The 14999-nt window shown below is 39.0% G+C and overlaps 1 protein-coding gene across 7 annotated transcripts in view; it reads left to right on the top strand.

Moving 5' to 3' along the window:
* Nucleotides 1–14999, top strand: part of LOC107568067 (RNA binding protein fox-1 homolog 1-like) — a 280788-nt gene that overhangs the window by 214396 nt on the left and 51393 nt on the right. The window contains exon 1 of one of the 7 annotated variants that reach the window (XM_016253919.1): nucleotides 12049–12152. The exons of the other annotated variants lie outside the window; for them this stretch is intronic. Coding sequence (XP_016109405.1) covers nucleotides 12120–12152 — 33 coding nt within the window. The 5' untranslated portion in view covers nucleotides 12049–12119. Of the gene's footprint in view, nucleotides 1–12048; nucleotides 12153–14999 lie in introns of those variants that run through there. 7 annotated transcript variants of the gene reach the window in all.

Genomic DNA, 14999 nt, shown 5'->3' with positions numbered 1-14999 from the left:
TGTGTTTTAAGCAGGAAAACATAAGCTACACTCCTCCTAATAGCATTATTAGCCATTTGCAGTGTTGTGCTACTGTTTCCCTCCAATTTATGTCTCATTGTGATCACAGGACAATGACTCAGACCCCATCCCAGACTGAAGCTAGCGTGCATTAGCCGCGAGCTACTTCGACTTCAACACCCACAGAAGCACAATTTCCCTCCACAAAACATCACGCCAAATCACAAACAAGTCATTGATCCAGGGCTGATCAGCAATTGATGAAACATAATGAACAAATGAAAAAGCCAAGTATGCAATGTTTTCAAAGGCGACAGCCTTCTGTGCTAGATCTCCTAATAGAATTACCCACACGCAGCTAAAGCATAGCGGTGACGCTAACTTGTAATTAAGATTTCTGCGGCTCGCTTAGATAACCCTAGAGTCGGCCTGCTGCTGTGGCATTCTCTTTGTTGTATGTTACTTTTAGCTCATTTATAATTGGCTGTTAAACTTTAAAGTTTGTACTAAGTATATTTAGCACAGACACTCTGGACTGATTTAGCGGATTTTGCAAGACTAAATGAAGCCACATAGTAAAGGACTTTTAAAGTTCTGAGATGTGCAAATGTCCTCCTGTTGTGAATCTGTGAATCCGTTTTGAGTGTGTGTGTGTGTGTGTGTATGTATATATATATATATACAGTATATGTATATGTGTGTATATATATATATATATATATATATATATATCGGTGGTGTTTTGAAATGAGGCAAAGTCCTCCTTGGTAAAATAAACATTACTTACACTATCAGAAAAAATAAAGAGAACAATTTTATTTTATATTTTTACATTAACAATGTAATCAAACTTCTATTTATTAAAGCCAAGTATGAATTTCATCAAGTTAGTGTTTTTAAGAATTTTACATTTATTCCAAAATAAAAACTCAAGGCAGTAACAATTTAAACAATATATATATAATTTTTGTGAACTTATGTTCAGCTATTCTTTTTAATATTTAACTTTCAACATTTTTTTTTTTTTTTTTTAGATCATTAGCCATCAAAGCTCGGTAAATATTGGTCACAGACGTGGAGATTTACTTTAAATTTCACCAAGCTGATTACTTACTAAAATCATGTTTTCATGCCTTTTTAAGTCTTATTTTGATGTAACAAAGGGGTTATATCTAAGTGTATGAGTTGTTTACCTACTTTTTTTTAATTAGTTTTCCCATTAACGCTACTATATTGTTCATTCAGACTGATTCGCGAAAGCAGATCGCATCACAAGATGTGGGATTTATTGCATGAACCAATCATAGCCAGTCATATCCAATCATATCACAATGGAGGCACTCTCTCATGACTTTCTCCCATTTATTCTCAATTACCCCCCACCAACCCACCACATGCTTTAGGGTCTATTATGTATATGCAAAGTCCCTTTAAGGCAAGTCATGTCACTCGGCCGCTGCAGTGACGCGCTGACTTTACCGATTAGCGATTGGCTCTTTTGCTCATTTTTCCACATTCAAAACTATACGAGTAACACATCTTGGGTATTCTATAGTCTTTGTTATATGTAGGCATTAAGGAACGAGAGTCCGTGCTTCATTGTTAATAAGTCACAACATGAAGCGGAGTAAACTAATGGACATACAGTACCATACCTGAAACAGAAAACTAATGAATACAGTAATATTCCCTCAGTACTTCGGAAACTGGGCTTCCACACAGACACACACATCAACGGATCTCCAGTAGGCTACGAGAAAAGTTTCTTTGAGGAGGGAAGGGTGTTGTCTCAAAATTAAAGGTGAAAGACGCAAATAACACCAGCAGGGGTCACTCATGCTTTATTAAATAAATAACAAACAATTAATTCTGTTTAAATACATAATACATGGAATAGTATTGACACTATATAGATTTTTTTATGTTGCCAAGGATGGCCGCAAAGGGTGTTGTGCTGTGATACACAGAAATGCTTGGTGAAGTGGTCGTAGCTGTGCTTGATCTTGAATAAAGCACAGCTGTTGACCAATCACAATCAAGAACTAACCATATATATATGGTGCGTGTGTGATGTTGGTTTTGCAACGCTGAATGCAGCCACATACTAAAAGAAACTTCTGAGATGGGCACAAATGACATCCTGTTGTGAATCTTTTTTGAGAAAATAGTCCTTTAATTCTCCTCTGTATCATGTCTCTACGGTGATGGAGTCTATTTCACCCTTAATGAGACCCCTTATAAATTGACAAAATGGAGAAAGTAGGAGAGAAGCGGGGCTGCTGAAAAGATAGTTAAGGAGTGAATCACGTCCCGATCCGCGCTCAGCCCGAGGAGCTGTGTTTATTCCATATGAACCTGCCTTGCTGAGTCCCAAAGGATAACATCTATTAAGTGAGCCTGACAGTTTCCAGGCTGTCTCCATATGGCTGAGACCCTGCTGCTGAGTGCCTTTGCCTGCCACGCGTTCCCTTTTCACCCACATGACATCCACCACATATAATTACAGCACATGGGAGCCCAAGCTCCTGTGTGTATGTATGTATGTGTGTGTGTGTGTGTGTGTGTGTGTTGTAGGATGAAGTGGTACAACTTCTCAGCACAAGGAGGGTTTTGGGTGGTGACCCTGACTCTCTGATTAGAAAATTAGCCCAAAACATGGCACACTAACGACCTAGGCTTATTAGCGACAGTGCCAATGTTTAGTAGGCGTGCTGGGCTGAGCTGTGAGCACGGGGAGGGCTGACAGTCTCCGGGGGAGCAGAGAGAGATACGTTCAGTGTGCTGGGGGAGAGAGAGAGAGAGAGAGATGCATCCGACACAGACGGCTGAACCCTTCCAAGTTCAACCCTACTAGAACATGAGATTTGCGACACGGAATGGAAAGCAGATTTGTTCCAGTGGAGCGGTGGGGGGAAGGCGATGAATTTGTGATCTGGAAATGTATATGCGCTCCTCATCTGAAGCGGCGTCCGACCTGGAACACGCTGGCCAAGACTGATGTGTATCAGAGGAAAGCTGGCAGGAAGAGAACAGCTGCGGGGGGACACGGCTCCGACTGCATACCTGCCATCTGATTCTGCCAGCCTTTTTGCTTTTACTTCTTTCTCACTGTTGTAGTTTCAATCTATATCCATTCACAAGGGTCAACCCTGAAGCTTCAAGTGCTGTGCATGTCATGAGTGTTCATTTAATGATGTTATTGTTGTTATATACTTCGTTCAGTTGAATCCTAATTTTTATTTCATTTGATTTTACCGTGTGGCAGGTATTTGATTTTCTCAGTATTTTAATTTATTTATTTATCTATTTATTTATTTGTATTTTTAATTAAAGTTTACTTATGTTTATATCCATCTATCTTTTATATGTCTATTTCTCCTTTTATCTGTTTCTATCTCTCTCCATCTGTTTTTATATTTATATTTTTGCATTTTTTTATATTAAAAAAAATAGTAACTGTTACATGAGTTCTAGCTCATGTTTTTCAGCTATATGTTGATTATATTACTTGTTTTTCCCCAAATAAATTGTAATATATAGATATGATATTATAATAAATATATAGATTTTTACATTAGACATTGATTTATTTTGAATGTCATAATAATAATTAAAAAATGTTTTATATATTTGTAATATTTTTTATAATTATAAGTATTTGCTCGTGTTTTTCCACTGTATATCAACAGGTTGAGTACAAGGGGTTGTGGTCAAGTCCCTCCCCCGAGGCAAGTGTCCCTGAAATGGGACCGTTGCATTTATGCTCTTTTATGCATGCCGACTGCTATTCCCAACCTTCTATTATCCCAAAGATTTTCAAATAATATAGGGGAATGGCATTCACTGCAATTGTATGAAGAAACCCCTGAAAGTGATTGTGTTCACAATTGTTGTATCACTTGCTTCTCATCAAACGATAGACCAGGAGGCAATGTACCAACCAGCGTGCTGGTCATTATCTGCGATTGTCTAGGTAGTATTCCTCATCCGCAATTCCGAGCAGCATCAGGGTGCAGGCATGGATCCATTTTTACTGCCTCTTCATACTGCGCACACTATGTACTCAGAGAGGCTGGCAATATGCAAGCCAAAAGAGTTCATATTTTCTCTCCGAGTGCAACAGGGAAAAGGAACTGGGTTATGATTGCATGGCTTTGTGTTCAAAATACGCCCACTTCAGGCTCTCATGCAAGCCAGCTATTGAGATCTTATTATTGCATCTCATGACTATAAAAACATCATCCAATACCATTAGACTGAAGCAAAAACTAAGTCTGTCAGTGAAACCGTGCCTCAAATTGGTATTCTCAACTCACAAAATGGTTGCCTGTGGTTTTAAGCTGTGTGTGGTTGTGTAGACGTGCTTGCCAAAGCATTCACAGTCTAAAACAAAAGGCCGAACTCGACCGAGAGCCAGCAAGGAAATTGTATGTGTCGACTCTAAAAAAGGTAAACATAACATTTACAGTAGAGTCTTCTCAGGGAGTTCATCATACTTCCCAAAGTTTTCCACAAGCCTAGATTTGATGTAGCAGAACTGTTTAACATTACATGTCTGATCTGAAATCAAAATAATCATTATGTGCCATTAGTCCAATAGGAAATCTTTTTTTATTTTATTTTACTGTACATGAAAGTTTGCAATAAATGTTTTGAGAAAAAATAACTTAGTCAAATTACAACCATCCCAGTTCTCCCCTATTAAAATATCAGCTTCACCTCTGAGTGATGATCATGTGCTTAATTGTGTGCATATCCACCAGAAGCCCTATTTGGTCTGGCTTTATGTAGCACAATCACATGCAGAATTGCAGATGAGCGGTTTACAGGTCTAGGAAGGTTACTTTTAAAATGTATTTCACTACAGATTACAAAATACATGCTTTAAAAAGTAATCAGTAATGTATTTTGTTAGATTACTCTGGTTTAGTAACTTAATCGAAATACTTTAGATACGAAATACTACCTAGACAACCTTTTGGGAAACACACCTCAGATACATCCAGTTTGTGAACCATTCACACTGGTTTTGTTAAACAAAAGAAATGATTCATTTAAAATATTGACTCAAAAGAATCATCTGTTCACGATCACTAATCGGATCATGAACTCGCATTACCGCGCCAAAGATGATCTATTCTTGAACATTTCGAATGAGTAAAGACTTCAAGTTCATCTGTAAAGCACACAAATCAAAATACAAAATATGAGAAAATAGAAAAGCAAGAGTTACTGGATAAAATTTTTCAAAGATCAAGAACAATTGACCTCAAGATGCTTTTTCAGATTAGAAGTTGAATCCTTCGATGCTGATAGAAGTTTTGTCGCAGGTAAATTGGGCATAGATGTTACGTCCTTTTTCAGATTTCTAAGTAGAATAGTCTTTGTATTTCCCATACCTGCAAACTCACAAGAGGTCAAAAAGGTGACATAGTTTGGAATATGACCTTTGTACGGGGGTCTGGGGGCATCCCCCCAGAAGAAAATTTTTGAGAATTGAACATGTAAATGAAGCGTTCTGGTGCACTCTGACAACAAAATAAAGGAAAAAAACAACATATGCTTCAAGTAAAAAAAAGCACATTTATACCACAACATTTTGTGTGTGAGAGGCGTTCAACACAGATTTTCACTCGATAATCACGCTGACTGAGCGCTTGAGAGTTTCACTCTCCGTCAAGCGATCTGTACTATTCTGGATGCGCTCAATGGATCATGTCATGTACTCAATGGATGCGGAGTATGTAGCACGCAGTGCACCTGTATTTGACGTACCGTAAACTAGTGTGAAGGCGCACGACTCGCCGTCGCTTTACTGATAGCGCTGTGTTTCTCACACATGCAAAGAGCGAGAGCGAGAGTCTTGCATACCACGCTGAATCGACGTGCTACATGTAAACCATATTCTTTGTTGTATTTTCCTGTCAAAATAACAGAGTTCATTTAGAATTATTCAACTTTTAAGAATAAGCCGAAGAGATGCCGGTTTCTCGGCGGTGGGCGGAGCTAATCACGTGATTAATATTCATGAACCCAGCAGATAATAATAGTAGTATTAGTAGTATCTTTTAATAATAATTACTATTACCTATGACCAACAATATCTTAAACATCACCACCAGTCCTAAGTTCAGTTAAAATGACAAATATGCATTCATTCATGGTTACCAAGTTTTAGTTCTAATCACTAGTTCTATCATTAAATAGTGCTTAATTATCATAATATCATAATATAATGCTTGATTGGCTGAAGTTAGGAGTGCACATTCAGTTATTTAAGAAGCTGTTTATTTTACAAAGATAAGCTGATTGGGTGGAATCGTGTGTGCGTGTGTGTGTACCTACTTAACCATATTTTGGGGACAAAATATAAAGTGAGCAAAGCCTGACAAAATCGGCAAAAACCTAAATTTGTGGATGTCCTCATTTGTAAAACTGTTATAAAAATAAACAAAGTTTTTTTTTTACTTTTGAAATTGTAAAAATGCGGAAAGTTTTCTGTGAGGGGTAGGGTTAGGGGTGGGTTTAGGTTAAAAAGTGTATCTATGTAAAAAACAATAGAAGTCTATGTAATGTCCCCATTTAGATAGCTAAGTAAACGTGTGTGTGTGTGTGTGTGTGTGTAAATTTGTATATCAGTCTGGCGAGTAAACAAATAACTTTACTAGCCAATGGCGATTATATTGCCAAGGTGTGCGTAGAGGATTGATACTATCAACAATCTTTTCACTGCAGAGGAAACATAAGCTGCATCTGAAGTGGCATTAGATGTATTTATACAGACTTTTTAATGAAGCTAAGGTGCCATACATGCATTTACACCACAAAATTTCAAATGCATAAATAATTTTATAAGATAAATGTTTTAAATATTTTTGAACATACAAGGTATAAACGTTGGGAAAAATTCAATACTTTTAAATATGAAACCAAACCGCCAGTAGATGACGGTAAATGACTGTTTTAATGAGCGAGTCATTAGTCATTCATTTAAATGGCTGATTCATTCAAAAATGAGGCAAGTGACAACTGTCTTTATGAATGAGTTACTGAATCATTGACTCACTTGATTCGTTCAAAAACATGGGTTCATTTAGTATCGAAACACCACTGTGTTGCTGGGAGACACAACAGTTCTGCTGTTGCTTTGATTGAAACTTCGTTAGCGAACTTGAGCAAAAACAGTCAATATTGTATTACAAATTGCAAACTTTGTGCCTGTTTAGCTCACAATGAAGAACTTCCACGCCGACGACATGTTTACATGCGGATGTGAGCGTCAAAACGGACTGGCTGTGAGATGAGGTGTGTACGATTTGAAGCAGCAGCGCGCAGACCGACCGCACATCAAAGTATGTCTGCGGTGCTTTGATGTCATACAGCGATCGGCCTGTGCATTGCTGCTTCAAGTCGAACCGAGAAAGGGACTTTGGTCGAACACCCTCCTGTCTACGAGCTTGCAATTTCTCTCTCTCTCTACAACCAGACCCCCCCCCAAAAAAAACCTATTTGGATCTAGACGATTCACATAAATTACATATTTTGATTCAAAACGCCGAAAAGCGACTAGTTTGCAGGTATGATTTCAACGAGAGAAATGCATTACGCGAATGGCTTGCTGTTGTGTCAACCATTTTTGTGTCGTGATGATGAGCATGTATGCACTCTCACTACGAGTTGCTAAAGGAACAGGCTGCTGCACGCAGTTTTTTTTTTACGGAGAATCAGTTGCCTTATTGGTTAAAATCCCCAAATTGTTTACTTATATATTAAATGAAGAAATGACATAAACATTTTAAGTAATCACTTTGGTAATCTAAAATACATTTCGGATGTAACTATAATTTGATTACCACCTATTTAAAATGTAATTATAACGAAATACAGTTACTCATATTTTGTATTTTAAATACGTAACGCTGTTGCATGTATTTCGTTACTTCCCAGCCCTGGCGGTTTACAGGTGGCCTTGATGGTGGCATCCATTCAGCGGCCCGGCTGTTTCCTTTGTGATCTTACAGAGATTTATTCTGTTATTGGTATCGACTTGACAGGATTTGTGTCCGTCACAGCAAACCACTTAATCCAGATCAGCCTTTAATACTAATTAAACTGCTTGGGGACATACTCGAGCGCCTGGTAACTTACAACCAGTGCACATGCCGATTACCATTCTCTCTAGAACCACTTGACCTGAAAATAAAACGGTGGCCTTTTTTATTTGCTGTCCATTACGTGTAAAGGGCTTCCTTTGTTTGCCTCTTAAAAGACCCAGAGCCGCCATTGTCATCACGGTAATGTCTGATTTCCCATCAGGTGATGATTTAGCTTATTAAGGTTGCACAGATGGAGATGCTTCTGGAGGAGTATTACTAAAAGAGTTTGTCAACACACTGTTCAGAGGACCGCAGAGATGTTTGCCTTGTGACAAATGGCAAGTGCAGAACCCCACTATGCAGGAAGTGCTATTGGCGAGTGCTTTAAGATGTTTAATTAAAGACGCTGTGTGACAGGAGGGAGACCTGCGCAGGGTCCGGGGACTACGCGGCTAATCCTCTTCCTGCACACACTATCCTCTTGCGAGTGTGATTGATGAACTGATTCCTCTTTACATCTTCATTTGCATGGCTTGCTAATGCCGGCACGGGGCTGAGCAGCGGCAGATGAGAGCTCCTGAGCTAATGCCGGCTAATATGATAATGGGAAACAAGGCAAGGTTAGCCGCTGCATGGCTCATCCGCAGTCTAGCCCATTAACTCTGGGCTGCGGTGCACCTCTTTGGTCGCAAAACGAGGCGTCCCGCAGGCAGCGTTAATCTTTTAAGGACGGGTTTTTTTTATTTCGTCAAGGATGTTTAAGTTGTCTTTTGTTAAATGTTTGAATTAAAAATGCAATGTAATAATTGAGGTATAATTTTTAGTATAAACAGTGCTAATAGAGTGTTCGCACTGATTAAAAAAGTGCACTTCTGAAACCTTAAATAACTGAAAAAACTTGGAACGTTGGAGACTGTTGGAAACTTCAGCCCCTAAGGGGACATGGTATTTAAAAAAAAAAAAAAAAAAATGAGATAAGAGGAAAATGTTTTTGTGCTCTCTGTAAGAAGTAATGTTTCCCCAAGAAACTTTTCATTCTTTCACAAAACATTTCCATTCTCTCGCGAAATTATTGTGTTCCCTGAGAAACTTTGCATTCGCTAACAAAAGCAAATATAGTTTTTCCCCCCACCTCATATTGTTTCCTTCGCAAAAGCTTTGCGAACAAATGCACAGTTTCTCAGGGGGATGCAAAACTTTTTCAATGCAAAAGCATTGAAATATAATTTCTCCCTCCCATCACATTTTATTTACCATTACCATATCCCTTTAGAGGCTCCATAGACTTGTTATGAGTGAAAGTGTGGAATTGTTTGTATTTTTTCTCCCTTCCGTTTTTAGATTTTTAGATTTATTTAAAAGTTAAAATTAATATAGTTATTAAATAGTTTTAGTCATAAACTTCGATTTATAGACTTGTTTTAAGAGAATATTTGGATTTTTTAACATTTATTTTAGACGATTGAGTACATAGTGCATACATAATTTTGGACAGAACTTTGGTTTTATTTAGTTTTTAATTTGAACATGCTATTTTTGATGGGAAAAAACTGGTGTTATTTCAAAGTAATATTTACTACAGTTACGTATATGCCATGACAAATATTTACTAAATTCAAGGAATATTTTGGTCAAAACTGCGCACAAATAAACCGCGCACACAGAGCTACAACGGTAACTCTCAATCACATCTTCCTTTCACCCTATGAACCTTCAGCGGAAACTTTCTGCTGGTGAGAGGCGGTTATATTTTCACGACGTCTGCCGGGCCCTGCTTCCTTTTGAGTTTGCATGTTTAAAAGGTAGCCTCTTGCTGGGAAATGGGTTACTTTCAAAATAGTTCACACCCATGCGCTACAAAACCTCTTGCATTATTAATTTGTTTACTCGGAGACAGGGAGTGCGATTTGATGTCTGGCTTTCCGAGTTATCACGCACTCAGCAAACGGCGAAACTCCTCCAGAAGTGTCGGATAATGCTCACCGGGTGCGAGCTATTAAATGTTTGATACGAAAACGGTCTGCGAAGAGCGGTTGGGATAATGAACGGTCAAGGGGGTCCTGCCCCGCTCTATAGCCGTATGTCACTGCGGGTCTGTTGGGGAATGATTTGCCCTCTAAGCTGAGATCGTGTCCAGCTGAAGTGGCACTCCACGGACCTGGACAGAAGCCAGCTGACTGTCTGGAGTACAGGGGAAGCACGCTGGCCCTTAAACACTCAGTCTCGCTCGCATGCGTACTCACACACAAGGAGTGCCTGTGGAGAGAATCCTGCATTGAGCGAGAGGAGAAAACAAAGGTGAAGGTTGATCGAACGTCCAATCTATAGGAAAGAAAGGGCGGACCCAGCAGGGGCTCAAGAAGGCCTTGCCTCAGCCATTTTCTTTTTTTTTTTTTTCTCGAAAGAGTTGGCCCAGGATTTCGCTGTGCAAGTCAGTGTGTTTGAAAGTGCAAGGACAGTGCATCTTGATCCTGTTTACCTCTCAGCCCGGCCCGACCAAAATCCAAGGATGCCAAGGGGTCAGTACTGACTTTCACTGAGTTACGTGTCCTTAAATGAACCAAATGGTAAACAGAACTTACCATCCAAGCAGCAGATACTTGATTAAATAAACATTATGGTTCTTGTTTACTGCGAGAAATCAAGCATGCACAGTCAAATTTAGCCTGTGCGATTTTTTTTTTCTCACCAGTAGTAGTGTTATGAGTGGAGCCAAGTGGCTTATACAAGTTTCCAATCAACTTTAACCATGTTAAAAAATTAGCTCGATTTACTGAAGTTTATGCAGTAAACTAAAATAAATACATTTGCTTTGTATAAACTATAATATACTGTAATTATAAAAATTAGGCTGTTTTTAGAGAATATATGGATTTTTTTTTATTAAATAGTTTTTTTTTACCTAGATTTGCAGACTTCTTTTCAGAGAAAATGTGGAATTGATTTTAGGTTTTTAGGCCATGTCCACACGTACATGGGTATTTTTATAGTTTTTCCTTCTTCCGTTTTTAAAAAAATCTCCGTCCACATGAAAATGCAAATGCATGCTATGAAGCACTGTCAAGAGCATGCCAAACCAACAGGTGGCGATATAATCTCAACCATAAAGTCATGCTGGCCAATCAGAAGCCTGAAAAAGTTTCCAGTGGGCGGAGATAGCGCAGGCTCCGACGTCACAAGCCAAAAACTCTTGTTTCGCTGTCTACACGATAACACTGCAACTGACAACACTGAGTTTTTGAAAATCTTCACCCTGGCAGGCGTTTTCAAAAATGTTCGGTTTCAGTGACTTAGTGCAGCGTTTGCATGTGAACGAACAGCCAAACCGCATAGAAAAAGCTGCGGTTTTAAAAATAACCACGTTCATATGGACAGAGCCTTAGACTTGTTTTTGGCATTATTCTAATTAATATTTTTGTTAAACAAGAAAAAAATATTTAAAAATGCGGTAATAATAAATTAAATTAATTGTATGTTCGTAGAATGCAAGTCGTATCTCTCACATTTTTGCTTCTCAAGTAAGCTTATCTTGTATGTGTTGGATTTTTATTTTTTTTTATTACATAAAACAGTTTCCCTATAGTTTAAAACCTTCATAGTTTTGTCAAAGTTTTCAGAGATTAATGTTTTTTCACCCTCAGAGATACAAGACCGTGAAGCATACGATCAAAATCCTTCAACTCTACATTCACAGACAGATAACAGCCGCAGCTTTCACATCATTTCACATTCTATATCACAACTCTAAATTGAATTGAATTTCAAGCTCGCCGAATGGCCTGAATCGCTAACATTTCAGAGAGTCACACATTAGTTATGAACCGAGAGAAAGAGAGAGAGAGAGACATTTTGGAGCATAGTTTTCGCTTGCAATAGTTCCCTCCTCCTTCTCCACCCCTCCCTTCCCTCCCACTCACATACTCACACACTCACACACAGCGGTAAACACACACCCTCATCTATAATTGATGCTTGCTTTAGGCAGATGCTGCAGGGATTGGGACTAAGACAGCTGCTTAGTTTATGGAGGAAAAAGGGAGCAAGATGGTGGAACAGGTATTTTTTCACCGTTATTCTGCTTACCAAGCGCATTACTGCATTTTTTCTCCTTCTGCCCGTCTTCCTTTTGTGCTGTGGCTGCACAGTAGAGCGGGTGGCTTGTGTATGACAGCGTTCCAGTGTGTGTGTGTGTGTGTGTGTGTGCGTGTGCGTGAGAGAGAGCGTGCGCTTTGAAGAAAGAGGGAGCCCCCTTCAGCAACTCTTTTTCAGGCTGCCTTATCAGCAGCTGTTTTGCTTTCTATCTCTCTTTTCACACGTTTCATCGTGACTTTCTTTCTCGTTTCTCTCCAGTCCATCTCCAAGCTCCATTTCGGGTCGGTCTAGGTGGCTAAACTCACAAATTTGGTAGCCACCAATATTTAAATGAGCCAGATTCTGTCATCCACCCTGAGAGAGTGAGTGAGAGAGGCAGACGAGAGTTAGACGCGCTGCTCTTCAAACGGTTAATTTGACTGCGTAATAGTCAAACACTACCGCCCAAAACGTTCCGACACGTACCGCTTTAGTGCTGCTGTGCTCCACCTGGCTTTCCATCATTTTTAAGGCATTAGCGTGCGGTTGATCTCAGTGCGACCGTGAACCGTGTCTATTCGCGTGCTTGCGAAATTTAGAATGACTACGGAGCGAGGGAGGAGTAGCCTCGTTGTGTGGGAAATTATATTTGCAAAGAGTCATAAAAAGCCCTTTACCAAAACAAAGGCACTTTTTTTGTAAGTGTATGCCTGGAAGCCGAGCGCAGTGAAGTGATGAATCCAGCACGCTGCCACGTTAAACATATTTCAGTCCTCCAAATGTGGTTCTCATTAGGGTGGAGGCCAAAGCGTTTAGCTAAGCCTGACTGTCTGCCATTGCTTTTTTTCTCCCAGTGTTTGCCAGCAGCTATTTTATGAGGGCCTCCAAAAAATCTCAGTGACTGCACGACTATAATGACCGCAAAAGTAGAGCTCTGCACCGACAGGGGCTTCCCACACCGCGGAGGCACCTCTGTCTTTTCGCTAACTTTCCTTCCACCCTCCCCTTAACGTCTTTGACACTTGTGCATAAATAGTTTAGCACTCCTGATCAAATGATAGTCTAATTATGGTGTGGTGTGCCCGCTCTTGAATATCAATGCGCTATGCGAAGTGCTGATGGTGTTAATGGGAAACAGCGTGATGTGTGTAACATCTGCTTAAGGAACAGCAGGGATTTTTTTTACAAGGTCCCGTTTACAGAGTAGCAAGTTGCGGCTTCCCTCCTGGCTCTCCTCGACACGTTCGACTCGCCAGGAATGAAAATCTTGGCATTATTTACATGTCGTTCCAAAGCTGTGTGACTGATGTCTGGAGAACCCAAAAGGTGAATTTTTGAAGAATATCCTGGTTGCTCTTTTCTGTATTTTAAACTTATAACATATGGCAGACAGTTTTATCCAAAGCCATTTCCATTGCACTCAAGGTATACATTTTTATTAGTTTATACACTCCAGGGGAATCACACCCACAACATTGGCATTGCTAGTGCCATGCTCTACTGTTTGAGCTACAGGAATTCACAATATAATGGAAGTGAATGAGAACTGGACCTGTCATTTATAAGTGTCATAAATGTGGTCCATATGAGTCTATATTCCTTCTACAGTATATACGCAGTATATGCACTATATTAGTAATATGATAACTTTGTGTGGGGAACAGACCAAAAATGTATTGTCTTCCAGTCCAGTGGACTTTTAACCATTACAACCAGATCATTGAAATAGATGTGAAGTTCATTCAGTCTGATTTGTGAACAAATTATTTAGTCCAGTTTTGCAAAACTGATTCATTGAAACAATTTGACTCAAAAGAACTGTTTTAGTCCTTTCCTCATACAAAACTATTGTATCCTTTTTTAATGTGTAGAAAGTCTTACGATTTTAGAACAGTATGAGGATGAGTAAATGATGACAGATTTAAATTTTAGACTGGAATATTCCTTTAAATTACAGATTGAGCTCTGGACTTTCTCTCCTTTTATCCTACGCTTTACACGTAGGGGGTGTTTCTGTGTAGTGTGGCATTATGGTCAGAGGAGAGAAAGTGGTGGGAGAGTGTGTTTCGCTTTGTTTTAGCATGTGCAGTTGTCCCGTGTCAGAGTGTGTTCTCGACAGGCCTGTGGGTGATGGGATCTCTCTGCCTACATAACTCCTGCTTTGGCTTGGAGAAAGAGATGTGTGTGCGTGTATGAAGTGTGTCACGAAGTGTTTCCTCCTGTAAGTAGGGAAAATCACAAATTAGTTGTCTCTAATATCTCAGTTGTTTCTTCTAGACTATGGTAGGATTAAATGGAAAGCACATCTTAAAGGAATAATTCACCCAAATATGAAAATTATGTCATAATTTACTCACATTCCTGTAAGCCTTTCTTTCTACTGCAGAACAGAAGGTATTTAGGGGAAGAAAAAAAACACTTTTTGTCTATAAAATAAAGTCAGTGAGGTCTAATGTTGGTTTGAACTATACTGACTTTTATTGTATGAAGACAATCATACAGGTTTGGAATGATATAATGGTGGGTAAATGAGGACAGAATTTTGGTACCTTGAAAAATGTGAGCACACCTGAATCTAGCCAAGTCTTTTTTTGAAGATGAATTCCTTCAAGTCGAGATATGAATGCAAACACTTCTTATTAAATCGTCTAGGGTTAGGGTTAGGGTTCAAATCTTCTATACTCGTATCTCAAATATTGGTTATTGCTTGAAACCTCTGACAGTGTTGTTACTGTTAACTAAAGCTATTTTTTTCCATTAATTGAATTAAAGCTGAAATAAAATAAATTGTTAATATTAAGTGACAAACTTAAAAACCATAAATTAACTGGT

Source organism: Sinocyclocheilus grahami, unplaced genomic scaffold, assembly GCF_001515645.1.
Source record: "Sinocyclocheilus grahami isolate Dianchi unplaced genomic scaffold, SAMN03320097.WGS_v1.1 scaffold27.1, whole genome shotgun sequence".
Taxonomy (NCBI): Eukaryota; Metazoa; Chordata; class Actinopteri; order Cypriniformes; family Cyprinidae; genus Sinocyclocheilus; species Sinocyclocheilus grahami.
This window is presented reverse-complemented; position numbering and strand designations above follow the sequence as displayed.